The 26,207-nt window shown below is 39.5% G+C and overlaps 2 protein-coding genes across 2 annotated transcripts in view; one reads left to right on the top strand and one right to left on the bottom strand.

Moving 5' to 3' along the window:
- LOC145393761 (apoptosis-inducing factor 3) overlaps positions 1-3,514 on the bottom strand; it is a 28,103-nt gene extending 24,589 nt beyond the window's left edge. Inside the window, exon 1 of the mRNA XM_080267808.1 lies at positions 3,333-3,514. Within this exon, the coding sequence (XP_080123934.1) occupies positions 3,333-3,396 (64 nt within the window). The 5' untranslated portion in view covers positions 3,397-3,514. The remainder of the gene's footprint in view (positions 1-3,332) is intronic.
- A 472-nt stretch (positions 3,515-3,986) lies between these two features.
- On the top strand, positions 3,987-18,133 carry LOC145393691 (2',3'-cyclic-nucleotide 3'-phosphodiesterase-like). Its single transcript, XM_080267738.1, has 6 exons — positions 3,987-4,057; positions 5,583-5,940; positions 6,963-7,084; positions 13,745-14,009; positions 15,499-15,664; positions 17,463-18,133. Exons 1-6 carry the CDS (start codon positions 3,987-3,989, stop codon positions 18,131-18,133), a joined length of 1,653 nt encoding a protein of 550 aa, XP_080123864.1.
- Positions 18,134-26,207: the final 8,074 nt, after the last annotated feature.

Below are 26,207 nucleotides of genomic sequence, written 5' to 3'. Positions count from 1 at the left end.
CGTTTGCATTGAGGCAGTTGGACAAAATTCAAAATAAAGCCATTAGATTAATCAATAATCCTGCCATCACGCAAGACCTTCCTCCATTATCAGTACAGTACATAGAGATTTGCTTCTTTAGCATTATTTTATAAATATTTTTACTGTATGTGTTCAGATGAACTCGCTTCAATTGTTCCTCCCCTTCACATTTTCTCCCGAAATACTCGGGCAGCTGGGAGCGCCCATGAATTCACACTCTCTCCCCCACAATGCAGAACCTCTGCTTATCAAAATTCATTTATCTCCAGAACTACTACTCTCTGGAATTCACTTCCTGGGAGATGTTTCCCACAAACATTTAATCCACTTTAATTCAAATCCAGTTGTTATAAATATTTTATGAATGGAGGATGCCTGTAGGCACATGGATTTATTTTTTTTTCCCTTTGTTTTTCCTTCCTCCATTCGTTATCTATTTAAAAAAAGAAAAAAAAAAATGTTGGAGCCTTTATAAACAATATATACCACATGAAAATAAGTAGATGGTTAGACCTGTGAGTCAGAGCCTGGTTTGGGGGAACACTAATGGTCAGTAAATTAATGGCCCATATCGTTGAGCAAAACAATCTTTAATTCTCCCACTTCTAAACATCCTTCTTCCCAGATTCTAAAACATACCTCACCCCACTTTTGGGTTGAGGAAAGAAAAGGTCACAATGATGATAATGATAAACTGTGGGCCATTTATTAAAACTGGGGGGGGGGGACTCCTTCATGCATGAGATTTTTAACTATAATCACAGTTACCCAAAAATACAGATGAAAAATACAGTACCATACTGTACACTATTCTTACGTATGTGTACTGTACTTCCTTGCACAGATGAAAGAATACTGGTTACACAGTTTGGTACCAGGGTGTGAGAGCACTGGCTATTACCTGCACTTTATGGCCACTTTACAAACATTATGAGCATAATTACACTTACAGTACTAAGCTACTTCTATACTGCCTCTATGTCACACGGCTAACTCATGATGATGTTTCAACTCATGTAAATAAGTCAAAGACCTACCAGATACAGTATGTTTGTATTTAAAGGCCAATGACTATGTTTGCAAGTTCAGGTCCTAGCACCTGATGGTAGCTTATTTCTGTGAGTTTTCAATGGTATACAATTAGATTCATCACAAATGCTTTATTCATTACTAAGTCAATAAGGAGTGGGAAGAAAATTCCGTTAATCTTTGGAAATTTCAGCCACTTAAAGGACACCGAAAATAATATGAACATTACTGGACTTTGGCAATTCTTAGCACTTTTGCTTCTGTAAGCATTTGTCACAAATTATTTTTTTTTACATAGTAAATAGCAGGTGGAGGAAACTGTCCATCTTGTATTTCAGTCTTCCAGTGCATCTGCATGCAAACAAATTACCCTACCCTAACTCAGCCTAACTTAGTCTAGCCTGACTTAACTAGCCTAATTTTAATATACCATTGATGCATTAGCAGATGAGCTACAAGCAGGTCAGTATCCCCCCCACAACTTAAATGTACTAAAACATGCATCTGCAACAATTGTGTATAAAAGAAGAAATTGCTTAAAAATGCAGAAACTATATCTATCTATCTATCTATTGCCTGACGCCTCAATCCCGTTTGGGGTGGCCACATACAAATCGCCTCCAAGTCGCCCTGTCCCCCGCCATTTCACTACCCTGCTCCCAACTCACACCCCCCTCTCTCATATACCTCTCCACCCCATACCTCCACCTCATCCTCGGCCTCCCCCTCCCTCTTCCCCCCTCCGCCTCACTCACATACACTCTCTTCATCAGTCTTTCACCCTCCATCCTCTCCACAGGGCCAAACCACCTCAGTGTGTTCCTCATAACGCTTCCTATCACATCCACATCAACACCACAATGCTCTATATGCTGAGCATTTTAATTCCAGTCTCCATTAGTCTGGTGTAACTCCAAAATAATACAGTACCAAGAATTCCCCAGCTCCTTGCTCCATCCCAAATGGAATCTGCATTAAGATTAGCCTGGATTAAGTTGAATCAGATTACGTCAGACCAGGTTAGGTTTGATTAGGGTCTACTTCCTCTTGTCTCTAAAATCCCCATGATATTAGAATTACAACTAGTTATCAGAGTCTAAAATTAATACATTCACTATCCGGTATGTAGTTTCTGCAGTTCTAAGCCATTTCTCTTCTGTGCACATCTGTTGCAAATCCACTTGTTAGTACTAAGTACCAGTAAATAAGTGGGGGGAGGAGTTGGCCCAGATTTTCATCATCTTGGTACTAAGTGCTCTGCTCGTTATCACATCTACGTTAAAATTTGGTTAAAGTTAGGTTAGGCTTGGCCTGGCTTGGTTACCTCCTTTACATGCAAATGCAATAAAGAACGAATGCAGATGCTGGAGAATCTCCCCCACATCGTTATTTACCAGGTACTGTATATAAGAAAAAGCATTTGTGATGGAAGCTAATGGAAGACAATACAATACTTAGAAGTGGTTAAGTTCTGTATAGTAATGAACATTATTTCAGTCTATTACTTAGGTGTAATTACAAAAATTTACCAAACCCCACTGACCTCCTTAGGGTAAACTGACTGTCATGAAACTTACATAATGGCAATATACAGGAAAAGTCCTGTAATCCGAAACGCAGGGAACCGAGGGTCTTTTGGACTATCGGGAGGGACCTTTGAAAACATTAGAAATGTGTAGATGATTAAATAAACATTAAAATTTTATGGGTTACTGTTTTAGACACTGAAAATGCACTGAAGTGTAGCTGAATAGCTGAAGGCTGGTACATCCAAGTCCAAGAGCAAGTCCATGCCAGATAAACCTTTTGGTAAAGCCCAGAAAATTTTGAAAAGCACAGAAAAATCTAAAAAATTTTGTCTTGGAAAACTCGGAGTACTGGGATATTCAGATTATTGGTGGTCGGATTGGAGGGCTTTTACTGCACTTCAGTTTTTCCCGTAACAGAAAAACAAAAATGACAAACCAAGATTTTCATCCTTTGGTTTAACAGTTTAATCAAACCCATCACCCAAAGAGGCCATTCCTTACAATATTATGTATGAGCAACATCACATACAACCAAACCAGAATCATCGCCTGTTAAAGCTCTGAAGCTCCAGTCATTGTGACATTCTAAAATTCTCGTCTGGCGTCTCCTGGTGTACCCCAAGCAAATAGTTCCGACCATGGGAAGCTTGACGATATCACTACTACTCACTCTGTTCACTCATAACGTCAAAAGTTAGTTGGCAAACAATGGAAAACTACTAGACCATGTGAACTAACACCTGTTGTGCTCACCCGACTGCACCTCGGCTTCTGAATCGCTTCCCCCACCGTTTCTACAAGAGGCGGTCACCCCCATTCTCAGCGCCCCGCCTCCTTCACACCACGCCCTTGGAACTCGATGAATAGCTTTTTGACAGTTGTGACGGCTGGTTATCCCTCGCGCCACAGTCGCTGCCGCCCCTCTTGCTGCCCGGGTTAGGAATGACATGACCATCAAAGCAGAGGTGAAAGTTCAATACGAAAGGCATGCACTTTATTTACGTTGCATCGAACAGGTCGTAGAAAACGCGGCACGTTACAGGGGTACCTCTTATACATTTGCAGCGTCTTGAAATATCAGTCAGAACCTTTTTATCTTCACAATTATCAAAATGCGGATGATAACCTATGTAATAAATTACTCGAATCAATTGGTTGCTGGAACGACCTATTTTATAATCACCATCAAATGAGAATAATGGATATTTGCAAAAGCGTTCTGAAATTTTATTTTAATTTATATCACATCACTCTCTCAAAGAGTACAAAATAGGCTACAAAATGATTCATTTTAAACTCTGTCCACACTTTGAGAATAGCCGGAATCCTGAGAGAGAGAGAGAGAGAGAGAGAGAGAGAGAGAGAGAGATCGCACGATCAGTGTGGAAATTACGTAAGTTTCGAAACATGACGACGAAACACCCAACAAACAGTGGAGCAGAGGAGGAGGGGATAGTGCTTCAGATCATTACGTCTACGTAAGATGTTTCCAGGATGTTGCTTCAGTTCATCACATCTACACGATCATTTTCCAAGCACACTCCATTACTATACTCCAACACCCCAAGTGCCTACTGATTACCGTTCTGCAGTTGGCCTGTTTGACCCATTTTAAAAGCCAGTTCAGTTTGATCGATCAGCTCATTCTTAGGCAGGAAGCAGACCCATTTCAGTCTATATTAAGCCTACTACACATGAAATATCCATACCTATGAAACCGTACCTTACCTTCCACTCCGTCTAAGAGGTCCTTTGCCATAGATTGTCATCCCCAGTTGTCAAATCTGTACTGACCTGATGAATAAGAATAAAAAGAAGCAGTTATTGCTCGTATAGGCTACTGAGAAGAAGCTGCCAATCATGAAGGGCTATAAAAAATACATAGTTTTTGTCCACAAAACTTTACAAATGTTGACAGTTGTAGTTGTGATATATTTGATAACCATAGTGATGACTGGAAGTTGTAGTGGTGATGATGGTCGTAGCTGATGCTGCGGTGATTGTGGCAGTTGAAGAATTGTGGTACTGTAGTTGTTATAGCAATTACTTAGAGAGAGAGAGAGAGAGAGACTCGAGGGTAATTCAGGGTTAACGTGTAAAGTTTAAATATTCAGAATGCATTCTTGATGGGCCCAGTTAGAAATTTATACAATTATGTCCCGTGACGATTGAGATCCGCAAGGAAATTGTATAAAGGTAGGGGGCTGATTAGTGGCAAGTACTTTCAAGAACCTTTCCACAGTTCGCTTTAGCTAATAGACGTTAAATCACCATATCGCCCTCTTGAATCCTGAACTACAGCAAAAGATTAAAACATAACGTTAGTCACGATTCAGCCACTGAGCTACGGAAAATATGCTGCAAAAGGACGATCTATCGAGTTAAAGTGAATTAATTGTAGGCTAAGTGAGTTACAGCATAAACTACGTTTTCTAAGAATGTTTTGGCCTTTAAAGAAAATGTGCATGTACTGTGTTTGTTTACATTAGGGGCCTTTAAATGATGTGTACGACGATTATCTCTTATCTCTTCCACTGCCTGCATGAAGTAGCAAAAAGAGTGGAGAGAACACTTGATGAAATATTTTATTATAGATGACTGTATAGTCTGGTTAGTTGGGAAAAACCGACTGAGCATTGACACGGTAAGTTAAGGATGTAGGCTAGTACAGTATTATGTCAAACTTAATTTTGTCTCTTGATAATAACCATCACACCCTGCTGTACATATCAGTTGTAGCTGCTACAGATCATTGCCAACCAGTTTATAGGTACGGACCCACAAGGATTTTTATTCATCCAACATGGGTGTTTCTAATGTGGCTTTCATTTCATGAGGATGATGTTTCTGTCAAAGTAATGTATTACACTTACAAAGGGATTAATCATTTTGTTTTAGTTGTACTCCCCTTTTGATCAGCATAGTGGTTATTTCAACACTGGGAAAAACAATGGCCTCTTATTTAATGTTATTCTTATCTTACAGCATCTTATAACCTCACAGTGAGACCTATAAAATGGGAAAGGTGTTTAGTTCCTGTGTGAAGAGTCCCAAGGTGAGGAACCAACATGAAGCAGTGGCAGATACAGTACCCTCTGAGAAAGATAAGAGAGGAACCACTTCCTCTGACCACCTGCTGTCTACTGTTTCATCTGAAAAGGACAAGAAAGAAGACACTTCCTCTGATCACCTATTGGGTACTGAACCTCATGTGTCAGCGAACTGTGAAACTGTCAGTTCAGTCAGAGATTTTGTGCCTGCTGAGTCATCTCCAGATCCATCTCAGCTACCACACAAAGACTACATGGACCATCCTCTCGTACTGGACAAGTGCACCATAGAATATGTGAAAAACAGTAAGGTAGGCAGAGTTAGTACGTACTGGTGTGAGTATTTTAACTTCCTGCAAGTTTGTTGATTGTATTTGGTATTGATTACTGCATTCCTGACAAACAATGTATTAAAGATGACCTTTTGATGCAGTATTTACACATTTAGATTAGAATCATTATGGACAGTACTTTGGAAAGCCAGCTATTGCTTGTTCCTAGATGTATATTTCTCTTACCCTTTTACGTGATTCATTTCATCTACCATCTCTCACTTCAACCCCAGTCTGTGTGGCTGCACAGACCCATCACCCACAGATAAGCAACCACCCCTGCAGAGTCATCTCGTGCAGTGAACCAGTGTTCCCTTGCAGGTGACACACTTTTCCCCACACCATGTGGTGAGGCATGGGGAAAAGTGTAGAGATTTGTTTCCTGGGGGAATGCTGCATTTGTGTCTCCACCCAGTTAACAGGGGCACAATAGTAGACTCCGCTTTACCCTGTGATCCTGGTGTACGGCTACCACCCAGCATTGCAAATCGTTTCCTGGGTTACAGAAAATCATTAGACTTGTCACTCATTGTAGAGCCACCTGAAGTTGAAAGAAAAGAAATCAAAAGTGGTAGGAGGGAAAGGGAGAAGTAGGAAGAGAGGAGGGAAGACACAAAGTTTTTATTTTTTCCCTTCACACCATATTATTCAGTTTTGGGAGAGAACTCGGGTTTTGAAGGGGGTAATGGGGACTGTTTCTAACACAATCACTTTAAATGCTGTCCAGAACTTATCACTTTCAATCTGATGATGCATTTAATCATTTGTTTGTCAAATTATTTTACTCAACCTAAACATGTAATTAGGAGGTTAATGAAGGCTCTATCTAACCCCTGTAGTGTAAAGAGTCCCCCATAAGTGGAATAAGACCATCTGAAGATAGCAGGAATATAATAAAGGAATGACATTACAATGAAGAGGTTAACAAAGTCATCTGGAGATACTGTATCAAGATCATTAATATATCATCAGACTGAAGGGATTAATGTCATTTTCCTAAGGTAATGGTGATACTCAAAGGACTTCCTGGGTCAGGCAAGTCAGTCATTGCCAGGAGATTGAGAGAGGTGTATGAAGGCACTGTGGTTTGTTCTGCCGATGATTTCTTCATGCACGATGGAGTGTGAGTATATTTCTTTTATATTATCTGCAGTCCTGCATAGGTTAAGTGATGATGTGAGATGTGGTTAGGTTAGGTTGAATTGGGTATGTTAGATTAGGTTAGGTTTTATCAGCAATCCCTCATTTTAAGTAACTGATGTTTCTAGAATATCACAACTTTCTCTATGAATCTCATACTTTAAATTGGGGAAACTGGCCAATCAGCTTTACAGGTAGCAAGTGAACTTTTTATCAGTATTCCCTTGTGACCAACATCATCTTGCTGTGGCAAGGCATGGGGAATAGTGTAGAGGAGTGGTTCCTGGTTTGATACCACATTTGCATTTGCATTTTTTCACCAAGTTAACAGGAGGTGGTGGCGACCATCATCCACTCACTTGATGTAGTGCTGCCTACTTCTTCCTCAGCCTTTATCCTTCTTTTTCTGTGCCTGCCCTCCTCTCTTCCTATTTCTCCCATCTTTCCTGTCACTACTTATTGCTTTTCTTTCCGTTACAGGTGGCTTTACATTGAGTGACAAGCCAAATGGTTTCCTGTAAGCCAAGAAACCATTTACACTGTTGGGTGGCAACCATATAACCAAACCATACATGCTCCCTACGTGTCAAGTGGGTTGGTGGAGGGTTAGTGCCCCTCCCTGTAAAACAAATAACTCGGAGTCAAATGGCCACCCCGTACGGGATTATGGCGTCTGGCAATAGATAGATAGATAGAACAGGCAATAAAGCAGGCTGCACTTCATGCCATAATTTGGTTATATGGTTAACACCAGCATTGTAAATGGTTTCCTGGGTTACAAAAAACCATTAGGCTTGTCATTCTGTGTAGAACCGCCAGAAGTGGAGAGAAGATTACTAAAATGTGGCAGTTAGGAAAGGGGAAAGTAGGAAGGGAAGAGGTCAGGCACAGGGACAGAATGACAAAGGGGAAGGAAGAAATTGGCAGCACTACATCAACTGAAAGTTCATGGTTGCCACCACCTACCACCAGTCACTGGTAAATTCTATTTATCACTGTGGTGCTAAGAAATACTGTGAGACAACCTGATATGTAAAAAAAAAAAAAAAATTGAATGTGTCACTCTGAAGCAGGTTTTTTCATCAACTTTTATAGGTATAGTACAGTATTAATCCTTGCCAAGTTGCAGACCTCATATGAGGCACAGTGAAGGTCTCCACTGGCCAAGCAGCCTTATATGAGGTACGATTTACCATACATTGGTATTAAAACAATGACTGAGGGGAGTTAACTACTATACAGTGAATCAGCCCAGTAAAGATTAAGATTCCATTATTTTTGTGTGAAAAAGTGGTGATAAATTTTCATGTAAATGTTTACCCTGGTGTAATAAGTCCAGTAGTTCCCACAGTGTTGAGTATAGAAATTATTGTCCTTCAAATGAAAAACAAAGCTTGTCCGTAAGGTAGCCTTTCATGTCCTCACCGTATTATTTTGTCGTCATTAAATTAAAAATGAGACGATGTACAGTCACGAAAAAAATCATTGTCATTCTGCAAAAAGTTTATTTGTAAGGAGTTATTCCACCCACATTTTGAAACTATGTAGAAAATATATGGTGCTAAAAAAGATGTTGTTGATTTTGAAAAGTCCAGCTGTACAGAAAGTAACAATAATTTGTGGTAGGTGGTGGTGACTATCATCCACTCACTTGATGTAGTGCTGCCTACTTCCTTAGCTTTTATCATTCTTTTTCTGTGCCTGCCCTCCTCTCTTCCTATTTCTCCTATCTTTCCTGTCACTTCTTATTCCTTTTCTTTCCTTTACAGGTGGCTTTACATTGAGTGACAAGCCAAATGGCTTCCTGTAAGCCAAGAAACCATGTACAATGCTGGGTGGTAACCATATAACCAAACCATACGTGCTTCCTACGTGTCAACAAGTGGGTTGGTGGAGGGTTGGTGCCCCTCCCTGTAAAACAACTAACTCAGTGTCAAATGGCCACCCTTTACAGGATTATGGTGTCTGGCAATAGGTAGATAAATAGAATATTAGCTAGCATAATGTATTGAAATAAACAGCTGGCTAGCCATCTAAAACTATAAATCCGAGCAGTAATCTCTCTTAAGTTAATTATACTGATAGCTGTCTCCATTGATGTACTGTAGTCTCTATAAAGATAAAATAGCCATAAGTTATTCTCATATTTGGCAAGATTGCATTAGACAAAAGTGCAGTATGAATTTTCATATGTAGAAGTATGACAGCATTGTCGTCTGTTCTGTTGTAAACTTGTGGAATGTACAGTATTCTAAAGTATATAGTAGATACAGGTATATCCCGATATATGATACCCCTAGATGCAATACTTAGGCTTAGCTATGGGGGTAGAAATACCACCATACCCTGCCTAACAATGGCCATACCCTGGTTTAACAATGGGTTTAGATTTTTTTTTTTTTTACTGATTTTAATGATATTTTAGACTTAAATTTTGTGTTTAGGTTGATTTATAAAGTGTTTTTAGACTTATATTAATGTGTTTCAGTCATAGGTGGGGTGAGCGTTGTCATTTTGGGGTACAGTTTACCAAGTTTTATTTTTTACAGATATATTCGACGATTTTCAGATTTTATTTTTGGGTTTAGGTGAGTTATAAACTACTTTTAGGCTTAGTCTAGCGTGTTTTAAAGCTGTTTGGGGGTTTAAGTGCACTAGAAACTTGTTTTTGGACACATTTGGGTGGGTTTAGGACTTGATTGGAGGGGAAACCCAAGGCTTAAAAATGCATCCCTACACTATACATGTTAAATCCACCCTGATATATGATACTCTGCCTAATGATGGGTTTTTACTTAACCAATTGCATTGTCAGACTGGGGTATACCTGTACTTATCCTAGATGTCCACTGCACAGTGGTCAGTCATACGTATTAGTTAGGATTTTTGAAGTACTGAAGCATCTGAAGCAGAACTAGTATGTAGCAATGTACTTTTAAGGCATTATCACACTAGTGCCTTGTTTCTCTGGCAGGAATCATTCCAGTTGCAGGTTCCCTGAACCATGGACAGACCTTATCATGCTACACTGTGCCCCTTGCCTGAATTGGTTGATAGAGATACTTCCTTTTCTTCTTCTCTCTTGATTTCAGCCTAGTTTCCCAGACTCTTGATTGTATATTAACGTTCAGGGTCATGCTTATGACTGGCTTTCTTTACCATCCCTAGTCGTTGAAGAAGTTGCCTGGCTTGGACCCACTGGCCTACAGCAGTTGTTCTTTGTTCTTTTATTCTAATGTACGATAACTAGATCTGATGTGAGAGGTGTAAGGCTGAGAGGAAGACCACAAATAGGATGGATGGACAGTGTGAAGAGAGCGCTGGATGCGAGAGGGATGTCTGTTGAGCAAGGAAGAGTGGCTGTGTGTTACAGAAATAAATGGAGAGAAATTGTGAATGAATAAGTGATGACGCAGCCCTGAGGGGATATTCTTCCGCATTTGGTCTTATCAGCTAGTCAGGTCAGGTGCGGGTAAGGGGGTGGGTCTATTATGATGTGGCAGGGGTAAACCAGTTCTGCTGTCAGGCCCTGCTGCGGATGTCACTGATTGCATTGCGCAGTTGACCCTTGTGCGGTGTGGTGCAGTGATGATCTGTCCGTTCTCTTCTTTGGGGCTAAGATGCGAATGAATGTGTTTGAATGGATGAATAAATGGAGAGTGAGTCGTCCTGTCTCGGCTACCTCCCTTTCCTTGGGGGAAGCAGCCTTGGTATATAGATAGATAGATAGACGATTCTCCTCTAAACTTGTGATATTGTAAAGCATGGGTTTCCTAGTCAGCCATCAGATGCCTGATCATTGATTTAAAAAAAAAGAGAGAAACAGTATACAAAAACTAGATTTTACTTTGCTCAGTGGAGTGCCCTGTAGTTTAGATGGCACTGCATAAATAGGAAAGTACCGGGTACTCCAGGATGGAAATACTGTATTAAAGTTTTCAAATACTAAAAAATTTCCTAAACTTTATTCTTTTGTGGCTCCGCTGAGATCTCCTGGTGTATCACTTCCCAGTGTACCTGATTCTGAATGGCTCTTTTCCCCTGACTTCTGGCCACCAACCAGTAGACGATGACTTTTGGCCACTGATCAACAGATGAGTGAGCTCCCCAATTTTCATTATTTCATCACAGTGCATAAAGCATACACTTGTTAGATATTCATCATCATTATCATCATCATCATCATCCAGGCATCCTTTTCCACCCTAGAGCAGGGTGAGAAGTAGCAATGTCCAGACAGCCTAAGTTTGCCCAGTTCAGTGAGCCACATGTCCATTCATTCATCATTCAAGCCCGCAGAATCCTGACTCCATCAGATTGGCCAAAAAACTTTCACCACTTTCTGTAGCTTCACATATACCTGTCTGATAGAGTCATTCCAAACGCTGTCACTTTAAAAAGGGGTGCCAGATCCATCCAGCTCAGTCTCTTTGACAGTCCCTTAGCCTCACCAACTTCCATACCTCTCTTCCTCACACGCTCATCCACCTTATCCCTTCACCTTCTTCTTGGCCTGCCTCACCTCCTTACTCCTTCAGTTTTGTTCAGATATACCTTTTTCACCACTCTGTTGTCAGCCATTCTCTCCACATGACCATACCATCTCAGTACACTCTCTTCGATTCTGGTGTCCACAGACTTCCTCACTCTGCATCTCTCATGAATCACATTACAGTACCCACTAAACCACCAGGCACCATAATTTGGGTATATGGTCACCACCCATCATAGTAAATGGTTTCCTAGTGTACAGGATAACATTTGGCTTGTCACTCGGTGTAGAGTCACTCATAGGCAGAAGGAAGAGGAAAGAATGAAGGAAAGAAAGACAGAAGAGGAATATAGATATTTCATAATTAATAATATTAAGAAGTTCTCAAGATGAGACTACCATACCAAGGCTTCAGATGCTAAATTACTTCTGTGTCTCAGGGAAACCTGATTCCAGGCACCAGTGTGGTAGCCCCTTACCAGGCTTTGCTGCTAATATGTTGTTGTGGTCTGTAAGCATGTGATATATATATAGGTTCCATCTTTGATCTGTTTAACTGCATTCCTTCCCCCCATTCAGCACATCATCAAGATTACAAATATCTTTGGTCAAGTATAGAATCAAACCTTTATTGTTCTATCTATCTATCTATTGCCAGACGCCTCAATCCCGTTTGGGGTGGCCACAAACAAATCGCCTCCAAGTCGCCCTGTCCCCCGCCATTTCACTGCCCTGCTCCCAAGTCACACCCACCTCTCTCATATACCTCTCCACCCCATCCCTCCATCTCATCCTCGGCCTCCCCCTCCCTCTTCCCCCCTCCACCTCACTCACATACACTCTCTTCGTCAGTCTTTCACCCTCCATCCTCTCCACATGGCCAAACCACCTCAGTGTGTTCCTCATAACGCTTCCTATCACATCCACATCCACACCACAACGCTCCTTTATATCCTCATTCGTCAGCCTGTCACTCCACGTGACTCCACAGGCTCCTCTTAAATAACTCATTTCCACTGCTCTCACTCTTGACTTGTGTCCTTCCAACAATGTCCAAGCTTCACTTCCGTACGTTAGAGTTGGTATCACAATACTGTCATGTAGTAACTTTTTCACTTCCATGCTCACTTCCCTGTTTCTTATCACTGCTTTCAAAGAACCAACAACCTTTCTCCCCTGCTGTACCCTTTCAAGCACTTCACCCTCCAAACCTCCATCCTTACTCATCACACTACCCAAATACTTAAACGTACTCACATTTTCCAATTTCTCACCATCTAACCTCGCTGTACATTCACTGACTTCACCTCTCTCAAAGACCATCACTTTACTCTTCCCTACATTCACCTTTAGGTTCCGTTTCTTACACACTTTCTCAAACTCATCCACCAAGCCTTGCAGCTCCCCTTCGTCTTCACTCAACAACACAGTATCATCTGCAAACAACAGTACAGGGAGTTTCCAAACACTATCCTCTCTCACCAAGGCCACTCCAACATCCACTACCCTACCTTGTACCTCTTTTATTACCCCCATCCATGTACAGATTGAACAACCATGGAGACATGACACATCCCTGTTTCAAACCAACTTTCAAAGAGAAAAATTCACTTAGTTCACCATCCACACGCACTGCAGCCTTCGCACCATCGTACATACTCTTCACAGCATTCAACAACTTCCCATCTACTCCATATATTCTTAACACTTTCCACAATCCTTGTCTATCCACCCTGTCATATGCTTTCTCCAAATCCATGAAAGCCGCATACAACTTCTTTCCCTTCTCTAGAAACTTTTCCACTAAAGATCTAAGAATGAATATCTGATCTACACAACCTCTTCCCTTCCTAAAGCCTCCCTGTTCTTCTCCAACTAATTTCTCTGTTCTTTCTCTAACTCTGTCTATAAGTATGCTACCATACACTTTTCGCATTATACTAAGAAGACAAATGCCCCTATGTTCTTTTTCCCCTTTTCCTCTGTACAAGGGAATAATTATACCTGACTTCCAATCCTCCAGGACTCTACCTTCCTCCCAGGCCAATCTGCACATCTTCCACATCCATTCTACTACTATCTCTCCCCCATGCTTCAGCATTTCACCACACACTCCATCAATTCCTGGGGCTTTTCCCTTTATTGTTGCAGTTACAAATTTGAATTTGAGAAGCTCAAAGATGCACACAAGGCTTGCCAGGCCAAGGCACAAGAGGCTGCTGAGAGAGGCGAACATGTAGTAGTTATTGACAACACAAATGTGAAAGCCTGGGAGAGCAAGTACTACCTTCAGCTAGCAAGTAAGAATAAGTATGTGGTGCTGATAGTGGAACCTCAGACACCCTGGGCGATGGATGCTGCAGTGCTTTCCCAAAGAAATAGTCATGGAGTCAGCGAAGAAGTGTTGAAACGGAAGGTACCCAGCAATAGCCTTTCTGTGTGTGTGTGTTTTTTTTTAGACATGCCAAATTATAGTGCATTTTTAAAAGACTGTAAAAACATGTCCAAAGTTAAATATTGCACTGCACTTCAGGAAAAATGTTGATTGCTGTAGTTTTTCACATTTACTGGCATTTTGTTAATGTCTTATAACAGTGCTTTTCAGTCAGGGTGACCAGTCACTTTGGTGTTACCCAGCATTGGGTGAGGGGTGACCTGGCTGGTTTAGGGTGACCTAGGGGCATTCTGGCTTAGTATAGGGTATATTTCCGTTGTTTACTATTGAAGAAGAGATGTCTTGCTCATGGAACTGGCTGATACATTCAGCACAGTATCCAAACAGATATTAACTGAGTGATGGACACATGGCAGTTGAATAGTTGTTTTTATTTTATTTTCCATGATTTGTTTCAGCCTAATGCATACTTCTGTATTTACATGGCAGTACAATCCAGGTAGTTAATTCATATATCAGACATAAGGGCAATACATGCTGAAGAACAGTCTGCAGAGCTGCAGTCACTAGTAACTAGTTACTATAATGCAAGAGCTTTTACTTTTTTTTTTTTTTTTTTTTTTTTTTCTGTATCAGGGAATTATGCCATTTTTGTTTAATTATGCTATTTTGAATAACAGATTAATAAATAAGGGATGGTATACAGCCACTGTCACTTGCATTAGTACACTTGTTTCCATCACACTCCAGCATTTCACCTTCCTGCATATTACTGGTATTTTTTTCATACCTGCCTATTTAAGATAAATTAGATTTCCTTGTCTGCTTGCTATTTACAATCTGAAAGCAGTTTAATAATACAAAAGAAGTGATACAAAAAAAAAAACTACAATATTTCCATTACTCTCACGAATGGAGATGACAAATTGAAAGAACAGTAATAAAAAGTTCCGATGAAATTGATGTAAAATAGGAAACCTGCCTTAAGGTACAAGAGAAAATGGTCATCAGAGTGTGAAATGTGTGGAACCTTTTTTATTCTTACGTTATTTTTTTTATTTTTATTTTTTTTTTTTTACCAGGCATGATAATGTTCTAACCTTGACAGGTGATAACTGATTCTTTTCCCTCTCTTCTTTTGAATAAAAGGAAAATGATCAGTTTTCGGAAGCTCATACCCAGTAGCATGGTCTGTCATGACTAGTGTGACAATGTGTGTCCGTGTTTTGTTTTACCTGTTTATAGAATGTTTGCCTGTCTTCATAATGGAGTATCCCAGTTCTTAAAAGATCTTCCCAAGGGTGACTTACTCTGGTAAAGGTTGAAAAGCACTGTCTAATAGTTCAGTGTTGTACATTTATGTTTTGTTTGGAGTAAAGTCTCTTGCAGCTTTCAGCTGGTAATTATATATAAAAAAAAAAAAAAAAAAAAAAAAAAAAAAAAAGTCTAAAACTGTACACAGAAAGGCAGAAATTGTTAATTTTCACTTACACAACTGCTGTCGTTCCAGGTGAAGGAATATGAAAAAGTGTTGCCTCTGTACTTCTGGTGGTTCCTAAATGAAGGGGACTCAGAGGCAGTGGGCAGGCGAGGCCAGGAGTGGCTTAGAAAGGCCCTGCAGATCCCACAGTTCTTCAATGACTTTGCAGAATTCTCAAAGCTCACAGCTGTTGATGGTAATGTGTGTTGCTTCTCAGTCAGTACCGTATCTTTTTTCATTCTTTTTGGTCATATACCAGTATTGTTGGTGTCTGTTGAATAATGGTGAGTGAGAAATGATCTAAATATTACAGTATCTATCTATCTAGCTATCATCCAACCCTATGTTGCCCCATGAGGAGTGTAGGAACCCAGGGCTAGGCAAGTTGGTCTTGACATTTAAGATGAGAGTGACCAGCTTCACTCATCCCTGAGTTGCATTACATGAGCAATAAACCCCAACCATCCCATGGATATAAACCTACACAGGCTCAATCTAATTGGAGCGCCACAATTACTAAACCAGCAGACACCATAATTTGGTTATATGGTTACCACCCAGCATAGTAAATGGTTTCCTAGTGTGCAGGCTCGTCACTCAGTGTAGAGTCACCCATAGGCAGAAGGAAGAGAAAAGAATGAAGGAAAGAAAGACAGAAGAGGGAGTGTAAAGTCACCCTTAGGCTGAAGAAAGAGGAAAGAATGAAGAAAAGAAAGACAGAAGAGGAAGGATGGAAGTGAGGATAGGGCAGACACCCAGAGTAGCGCTACCTAAATCAAGGTAATAGATAATTTAACTCCTCTTTGCCCAATAATTATCATACGCAAGAAACTGCCCCCTAACCTTTGTAGTTAATGATGTACTTTATCTTATTTTTCTTATCTGCAGATGTTATTCAGATAAGATATGCTCTGTATAATGGGATAAATTAAATACTACAGTATATCTAACCCTGCCAGTTTTGAAATTTGGTGTCTCCCCAAAGCTAAATGAATCATACGGAGATGGCAAGAATAAAATATAAAAGATGTCTGCCTATTCAAAGAAATAAATGTCATGGGAGTTAGGGCAGGTTGCATGTGACAGGTGGTGCCAGAGTTGAATGTAGCTCTATCTGAAATAATGTTTATTGTCCCCCTCTTAGAGGGATTGATGCTGTGGAATTGTCTCCAAGCTACTACTATGTACTCACAAGCATCATTAAGTCTTTTAGTTACTTTTATTTAATGTACTTTCATAGTTTTGTTCTAAACTTTTCCACACAATATGCAGCCTTCCTCTGCCACCATTAATTATCTTTTTCAGCATATTTTTACTCTCTTGATAAGCCTTTTATTAGGATATTATTATATATGGATATGCAGTCAGAACCTGTTGGCTTATTTAAAGTATCAGGTTGCTACAATGTATCTGTAATAAGCCCCTCACAGGACTTTTCATGTCAATTATTATTAGGTGATGATGATATTATGTTATTTGTAGTGGGTGGGTGCACCTACTATCCACTTACTCCATGTAGTGATCCCTTTAGGTGACTTTGCTGTGATAAGCCAAATGATTTCCTATAATCTAGAAAACCATCCATTACTTTGGGTGATAACCATATAACCAGCAGATCTCCTGGTGGTGTAATAACTTGTGGCACACCAATTGAATGTAGCCTGTAATGACACTTGGCGTATATTGTTCCCATAATCGTGATTAGGGGTGAAATAACTAGTCACACTTAAATTACATGTCAAGACATTATAATACAGCCTGAGGTCTCTACACTTTTAATGGGACAGTAAGGATTGTATAGTGGATGACTGATCGGTATTATGCTATTTATCTAATGTAGGCAGTTTGGAAAATGTGCAAGCTAAAACTATGTTGTTTGCATAAATTGATACTTAAGATTAATTAATCTGTGGAAGAAGGTGTTACCATATACAAATTATGCTTTTTAACTGTCATAAATATTTGGTTGATTCATATACAGTGAATCCTTTCAGATATGCTGTGCTACTTTTGCAAGAGTCGTCAGTCTGGTGGGTATGGTCTCCATGCCACAGCATGTGTCACAAGAAGAGGCAAGGAAAAAAATTCGTTGGGTTACATTAACAGTGCAGTGGTAAAAGGATCCCTTGGGAAATGCTTTGATCTTTGTATTATTGGATATGTAATCACACCTAGGGCATTTGGGGCAAGATTGAGACTAGGAGAGAGAGAATTAGAACTGTGGGGCATGGATGATAATGAAATTGAGCAAGAGGATACACAGCCTGAAGCAGAAGAGTCATCAGCTGATGTATCAGAACAGTCTTCACTTATAACTAATACCGGGGAAGTATCAAAGCAAAGCACAAATCATTACACAACACTGACTGTACTTCACCCTGAGTTAAAGAGTGACAGGTTTCATCCAACTTCTGGTAAAGGCAGTAGGGCACACTTAACTCTAGGATGTGCCCCTGGGATTCATGCAAAAGTAACAGGGTTTGACTTGATAAAGGCCATATCCTGTGAACAAAAACTGGGTGAGGATAAGACAGGTATGGTTGCACAGAAAGTAGAAAGTTACAAAATACATCATGGTGTATTGAAAAGCTATGGTGAAGCCTTGTGGGTGATATACCCTGAGGAGGAAGTGGTTGTTAGATCTCTGTTTGCACCATACTACTAGCCATTCAGGTAGAATTGTCTGATACAGTTAAAGTTAGCAGTTCAAGTACTGTACATTGTTTCAGACCTGCATAAAGCCATGAAATCAGGTTGAGGCTCAATCTCAGCTTTTCATCAGTTCATAAAGAAATGCCTTATTTCATCATTTGGTCCTTCTTTTTTTCTTTTTTCACCATATTTAAAAGCAGTTTGCAGTGGCTTTTATATTACAGTAAAGCTTCACTTGGTTGTACTTTGGTGTATTGAACTTATGTTTTCACTTGACTTCTTAAACCTACTGGACTTTGTTCTCTTCCATCAGAGTCAGTCCTGTGAAAGTGAAAAAAGCATAAACACACTTTGGTTTTATATCTATCAATTTATCTATCTATCTATATTTATGTACATATATATATATATATATATATATATATATATATATATATATATATATATATATACACAATAATCCCTTAATTTACATGAGGGTTACGTTCCCAGACCCTTCGCATATGTGGTATATTCGCATATACGTTCTGCGCATGTGTGCACGTAATTATGCACGTGTATTAAGTGTATTACATCTGAATAATACTGTTTATGCACTACATACACCTAATAAACTAGCACAAAGTATGAAAAACAACAAAAATGTAAGAAATTTAACACTTACTGAAAGCTGACAAGCACAGACGTAGGTGGAGACACTTTAGCACGGTCTGGTGCACTAGCCCTCACTGCCTCCCGTATGCTACGTTCTGCCTTTTTTATTGTACAAACAGTTGACTTATTCACCCCAAACATACGGTTCCGACACAATTCGCTGTCAAGTCAATTCGCCGTCAAAACGGGCGATTCCCTGTCAGGACAATTCGCACCCTGGACGATTCCTCGTCATTCTATAAATATACTTATTATTGATTGAATAATACTTTAATAACTAATTTTCTGGGGGATTTTATAACTTATATAAGTAAAAAATTAGTGTACTTGCTAAATAAACTGGTTTGTAAATAAATGACGGGGAATTGTCCTGACTGCAAAAAGTCCTGACAGCGAATTGTCTTGTTATTGTTGTGACGCTGAATTGCCTTGACGGCAAATTGTCCTGAAACCAAACATATGACCAACAGCACTCGCCGACATTCCTTCCCTAAGTTTGTCCAACACTTTACCTTTCTCTGTCAGCGACATCAGTTTACGAGCCCGCTTTGGTGTGATACCACATGCATCACTAGCGCTACGCTTAGGCCCCATGTTGGCAAACAAGGCAGGCAATCACTGGAAGGCAGAAAAATAAGCCACAAATAACGATTTATGAGTCATGTTCAGTTTGACCGTCGGATTCAAACTGACTGTGTGGTGCGTGGTAGACCAATCTCACACACACACACACACACACACACACACACACACACACACACATATTTTTATATATTATTTATTTCTCTCATATATTAAAATTATTTATTTGAATACTATAATTTTATGTCTTAATTATTGTACAAAAAAATTTGTGGATAACCAAAATCATATGAAAAAAGTTTGGGTGAATTAAGGGATTACTGTAAATATATATATATATATATATATATATATATATATATATATACACACACACACACACACACACACACACACACACACACACACACACACACAGTAAGGCCTCACTATAACAGACTAATTGGGGCCCAAGCCACTCCGAAAAATGTGAAATTCTGATAAAAATGACATCCGGACTTCCCCCTGCTAACTCGGACTTTTTCAGATATGTCAGACATTAGTTCGAGTAGCATGAATGGTTTTTTAACTGTTTTGACTATCCTTGTGGTACTGTACTGTGTTATAACTTCATTACATTAATCAAATAGTATAATATATACAGTATATAATAATACTGCACTGTACACTGACAAACATGTCTTTTATTTGCCTTATTGTGGTGAACATAGCTGAAGTGGTCAGGCAGTCTAGACTGCATCTGGCTTTATCAGACTTTTTCTGATGTATAGGAATTTAGTCTAGTAGCTCCTCGATTCCGATAAAAGCGAATTCCGGTATATTGAGGTTATATCGAGGTTTTACTGTATATACTATATATATATATATATATACAGTATACATATACATGCACTCAACCCTTGGCTATCACGCCCAATTGGTTCCACTATGGCTGCGCTATATCCAAAACCGTGATAGCCAAATTGAAGAACTTATGGTAATAATTCTAACTGGTGCCATGACCTCAATATTTGCCCCTAAGATACCCTTTTTTGTACCACATATTAACATATAATAGTCTAAAAATGAGCATGCAAATTAGAAACATACCAGGGTTAATAAAAAACCACAGCAATATTTCTCCATGCCTGTCGATCCATATATCTTCCAAGCAATTGCTCGGTCTTGAGGAGCAACTGATTTCTGCTATGTAGGGCCTGGGAAGCAGCCTGTGATGGTGCAAGACTCATATGTTTTATGATGTGATCACGATTCTTATAAATGCCCCGCACAGTTGAATCATTGATGTTATACTTCTTCCCCACATTTTGCTTGGTCTCACCATTGTCTGTAAGTTTCACTATTTCCAGTTCATCCGCATAGTTTAGGTTCTTCCTCTTCTTTATTTCCCTGCCAGTGCAGCATTACATTGGGCAATGGTAGGGGGGTGGAGAGGGGGTGCATTGGCCATGGTAATATCACAAAAAAGGTTATTGTTCACGGTCTGAGGGCGCGCACTTGAATGGTTTGGCAGGCGGGAGACTTGGTTGGGCGGCCAATCAGCGCTCGGCTGGCACTGACGTCACACGACCAATCACAGAGTGAATCTTTTGTTGGCTGGGCATAGCACCGGCGCCTGGCCTTATTGAAATTTTCAAACATTTTTGGTGTGCGACAGCAGGCATTTAGTGCGTGATAAAGGTATTTGGGTAGTTTTTTATATAGGTGCGATAGCAAGATACGCTATTGCGGAACCCGTGATAACCGAGGGTTGAGTGTATTTGAATAATGTGATTTACCACTTTAATTGCTGCTGGTTGTCAAGTGGCTTGAGTGCCCCAGTCTGGCTGTGCATATGAGCTTGATCCCAAAGATGTGACTGGATGTTTATTGATCATATAAAGCCATTAAGGGAAATAGGATTAGGCTTGATCTCCAAGAGGTGACTAGGTGTTTATTGATCATATACAGGTCATCCCCGTTATAACTATGTCATGTGTTTGGAAAATCCCATCTTTCAGCCTGGATATCGTTTAATGGGGACGTCATAACATAGGAAGTATAGGGATGAGTTTGGGAGCCTTGGGTTTCTCCCCCCCCAACCAAGTCCAAAACCCACCCAAATGAATTCAAAAACAAATTTCTAGCTCACCCAAACCTCCAAATACAGTAGCTTTAAAACAAGTTAAACTCAGCCCAAAAGCAGTTTATAACTCACGTAAACCCAAAAATAAACTCTGAAAATCATCTAAAATAAGTCTGGAAAAATTAAACTAAGTTAACTGTACCCAAAAATGACAGTGTTCACCCCACTTATGACTAAAACACAGTAAACTAAGTCAAAAAACAGTTTATAAATCAATGTACACACAAAACTTAAGTCTATGGTATCATCAAAATCAATTTAAAAAAAAAAATTGGATAACTGGGGATTGGCCATCATTAGGCAGAGAAAGGAGTTAATTTTTTTTCATTGCTGAGGGGGGGTATTGCATAAAGGGGGATCATATAGTGAAGTATATGTGTAATGCCATCAAGGGAAATATGCGTACCATCTGTCCTTAATTCTTGAAGTGTACAGATTTTAAATGCAGGTTTGTTTGGCACAGCGTGAGCTGCAACTTGCACACACGTGTTAACTATAAATGTAACCTAGCCTTGAACTCCTACACCTTGAATGGGGTAATATCAGATTGGAAGTGTTTAACTTCTTCAAACTTGTGATGCATTTTGTATTTTGTTCTTGCTATTTCCAAATACTTTTTTGATATAGGAAAGATTTTTGAAGCTGGAGAGGTTAGATATAGCCTCCATTAACTCATTCACTACAAGGCATCTTTACTTAGTTAAAATCAACTGGTAGTAGGAAGAATATACTAAAGAGCTTACCAAACTGAAGGGGTTAATTTGCCTTTTTACCGAGGAACCAAAGACATACTGCTGCGAATGTTACATTCAGACCTTTACGTTACTCTTGATTTTTGTAGTTGTTACTTCAAGTAATGCATTATTTACTATTTGCATAATGTTGCCTTTCATTTGTTTTCTTTTTATCTGCTCATCATTATCAGTCATTGTCTTCATTGATGCTTGTAAAGATGATTTGCAGGCTTCTCCAGTTTATAGCACCAAATGTATGACAATTTTTTTGACATTTTGGAACACATCCCAGACAAGTAAAAAGGACCATTTGTGCATCCCTGAATCACATGCATTAGAGGAAAATGAAGATGCTACTTGGAACACAGGGTGTGGTGGGTACTGAAATAAAACTTCATACACAAGAATTAAAATACAATTTGAAGTGCCTGTAGCAATACTTGATGTGTAATAAATATTCTGATAATTCACACTTGTATATCTGATTCTACCTGTCAGTATAATAAGTGTATGCAGTTTTTGGAGGTCAGCTGGTTATGCATGTATGTGTTTGTACTGAGTCAGCTGGTAAGATTTGATCAAGGATAGGAAATTCAAGGAATGAATCCTGATACACATATGCACATTTGTCACATTCTTGCCTGGTGCACCAATTGTAGAAACCTTGGTCAGTGCTAGCTCCACCTGTGGTAGATGGGAGCACCTGCCATCTACTTGGTTCTGTGTTGTTTTTAGGCGCCGTTATATCGAGTGGCAAACCAAATAGTTTCTTGTATACTAGAAAATCAGATATGATATGGGTGACAACCACATGAGCAACAACTTGATAACCAGTGATCTAGTGGGCTGTGATGCTTCAGTCAGACGTTTCTCATAAAGGCGGAAATCTGTGTGCAGTTGGAATTCATTACTCACATAATGCCATTTGGAAAGTGACTATTCCCCTCACTTTGAGTGTCTACAATGAGTAGCCTATCCTCTGGCCCTACTCCTGGTGATACAACACCTTTTGGATTGGACTAGTTGATATCAGGATGGCCCAGGAATTTTTCTGACATATAACATGTTGTCCTTAGTATAGGTTTGTCTGTGACTTAAAAGCTTTGGACTACAATAGCCTAGTCCTAGACCTTTTACACCCTAAAGGGCGTATAGTAATTGTACTGGACTATGGCGCGTTCCCCAGTCATGGATGCCCTATGCTTTCAAGAGGGTATAGTACTATGATGTCGTATTAGATGTTACTATTTACTATTTATCACCTACCTTGCTCAAACTTTTCATTATTATAACCCATGTTTAGTTCACCACTGTCCGTGTTACAGTTCATAACACTGGCGATGCACATAATTTATGGTAGGAAAAGTGGTGTGGTTACGAGTAGTTTGGTAGATGTGACTTCCTCCAAATATAGTTATTCTTTGTTGAACACTAGATGTATTCCTGAAAATCATCCATCCATCCATCATCCAATCCTACATTGCCCCATGAGGAGCGTAGGAGCCCGGGGCTAAGCAGTTGGTCCCGACATTTAAGATGAGAGTGATCCTGAAAACCCCCATGTTAAATGAAAATAAGTTACATTGAGGGTTAGGTTCCAGGAAGGAGCATTATTTTTTTATAATTATAAATTCTTTATGAAAACTTCAATAAATATAAAGTTGAAGCTCCAGTCAAAGTTTTCTGTCTGTTTAATGAAGACTATCTAGCAGATACAGTATTTTGAAATGTATCTAAAGCAAAATATTAAAAGGGTATGGACAGATGGTTAGCCATATGAGATAATGATAACAATTTCAGTTCAGTCTGGAATGGATGCTGCAAGATAACATAAGAGTTTTTTATTGCTCTAGGTTTGCCGGTGTATGTAGTCAACTTATCACTCAAACACTGTTCATTGCAATTACCAGGATTTTTGTAATTGTCATAGAGGCAGTAACTCATTCAGGAGATTTATAAGATGCAGTACAATATTGTGAATTCATCATCATTATTATTACTATTATCATTATTATTATTTTTTACAATAAACCTAGCTCTGGGTGCACACATGTTGTTGCTGCTGTTGCTGTGGCCCCAGGCTCACTGGAATGTGAATCTGATTGACAGCTGGAATTTGGCCACTTCTTCTGTGTGGTTGTGGAGATTACTTGTTGAGATTATTTTGAAAGCTTATCATTGTTGTACAACAAAAATGTTTTAGTGTTCCTATATTGATACCTTAATAACAGCCCAGGGGAAAGTAATGGTCATCGTGGTAAAATTAGCTTTATTATTGAAATGCAGAACAATAACATTATGAAGAAACTCCAGTTTTGAACACACGTGGTAGCGTAGCGCAGTGAAGGCCACCACTGGGGGTGCTGCGGACCACACCAGACAGCTCACCCCCCGGGATGTAAGGCTGTCACAAACATCATTGCCCTCGAGGCCTCACCTCACATCCCACACCGCTGCCAACCAATGTAATAATCAAACTAAAACTTAACAAACTAATCACTGGTCTGGCCAGGATTTGAACTCAGGCCCTCGCGCTTCATACGTGTGCACATTATCACTGAACCAAAGAGAGAATCCCCGCTTTGCCTCTAAGCAACGCGGGCTTTTATACAACCCATTACAGCCTTACTTATGAATAGATGGCTTTGTCTGAAAAGTAACACTATTCTGTAGAATGCTATACTGTACCTATATTACATCAGTTATGTACTGGTATGTGTTATACTGTCTCTAATTATACTAAGACTTACAACATTACTACTGCCTTACTACTAGTAGTGGTACTGTACAGCTAGTACCTACTGCCTTGTGGCTCTTATCATCTTCATTACTCTCCATCCACATCTGCTGTTCTTGTTCCTTTCCCATAACTTTCCTTTTTATTCTCCTGACCATCTTCCCCATATCTAGTCTTGTACATTCTTTGTTCTTCCCAGCATATATATATTTTTTTTTATGCAAAAAAATTAAGACTGAGAGCCTGCAGAACTTGTCTGATTAAGAAGGTTCAACAGAGAACAACCAAACAATATCCATTCATGGTTCAGATGCCTGGACATCTTCCTCTCAGATTGGCAGTCATAAGGCGGTGGGAAAAATAGATTTTGGAAGATAGTTATAAGTTGACCAGTTGCATGAATATAGGACTTAGGCTCATCTAACTTGAAGGAAAAAACTGGCATAGTATGACACGCTGTCTTAGGGAAATTGCAACCAAGCAATTTTGTAGCACTCAGGAAAGCTCCGTAATAGTAAGGGAATTAGTGAAGGCTGTATATTACCTCTCCATTTCAAAAAGTCTTTGAAATTACCTATAGATAGCAGTATAAAAAGTTATACAAGTACAAAGCTTAAGTGTATACTGCAGGCAGTATCTTTTAGTAAGCAATACCTATAAACTGTATAACACCAGAGTAACTAAATTTTTTTTTTTTTTTTTTTTTCTGTATTGATAATGAATCTATGGTAAAAATTAGGTAAAATTAGTTTGCCCTCTGTAAGATAAATCTCACTTATTCTGCAAAGGAAGGAGCCTCCAGTAATCAGTTAGGCAGAGTATTTGTCTGCTAGACCAATCCTTCATGCCTGGATTTGCTCCTATCCAAAGATGAAAATTTAAAGAGAGTATAGTACATGTTTTCACATGTTTCCACCCTGTTATAAGGTCATTCATGACATACATAAACTCACACTTATAACCACTGCCACTTGAACAGAACCAATATCTGCATCCAATGTGCATGCCACTATCCAGAATCCTCAAAACACATAACTGTGCACTGGGTGAAGGTGGGTCACTTCTGCAGGGAAGTGTCTTTCCTTGGTCCAATGGATTAGTTGGCCTTAAAGATCCTTGGAATATGGATTGAACATTTATAATAAAATTCACCTGCATACATCAGACTCTGTACTGCCCGGCCACTACAGGTTATTCATTAAACACAAAAGAATTTAACTCGGGCACCACTAGGCATGAGTTTGCTTCCTAACAT

Source organism: Coenobita brevimanus, chromosome 25, assembly GCF_032717465.1.
Source record: "Coenobita brevimanus isolate Jiangsu-jjx chromosome 25, ASM3271746v2, whole genome shotgun sequence".
NCBI lineage: Eukaryota > Metazoa > Arthropoda > Malacostraca > Decapoda > Coenobitidae > Coenobita > Coenobita brevimanus.
Note: the sequence above shows the minus strand (reverse complement) of the source record. Positions and strands in the feature narration are given on the sequence as shown.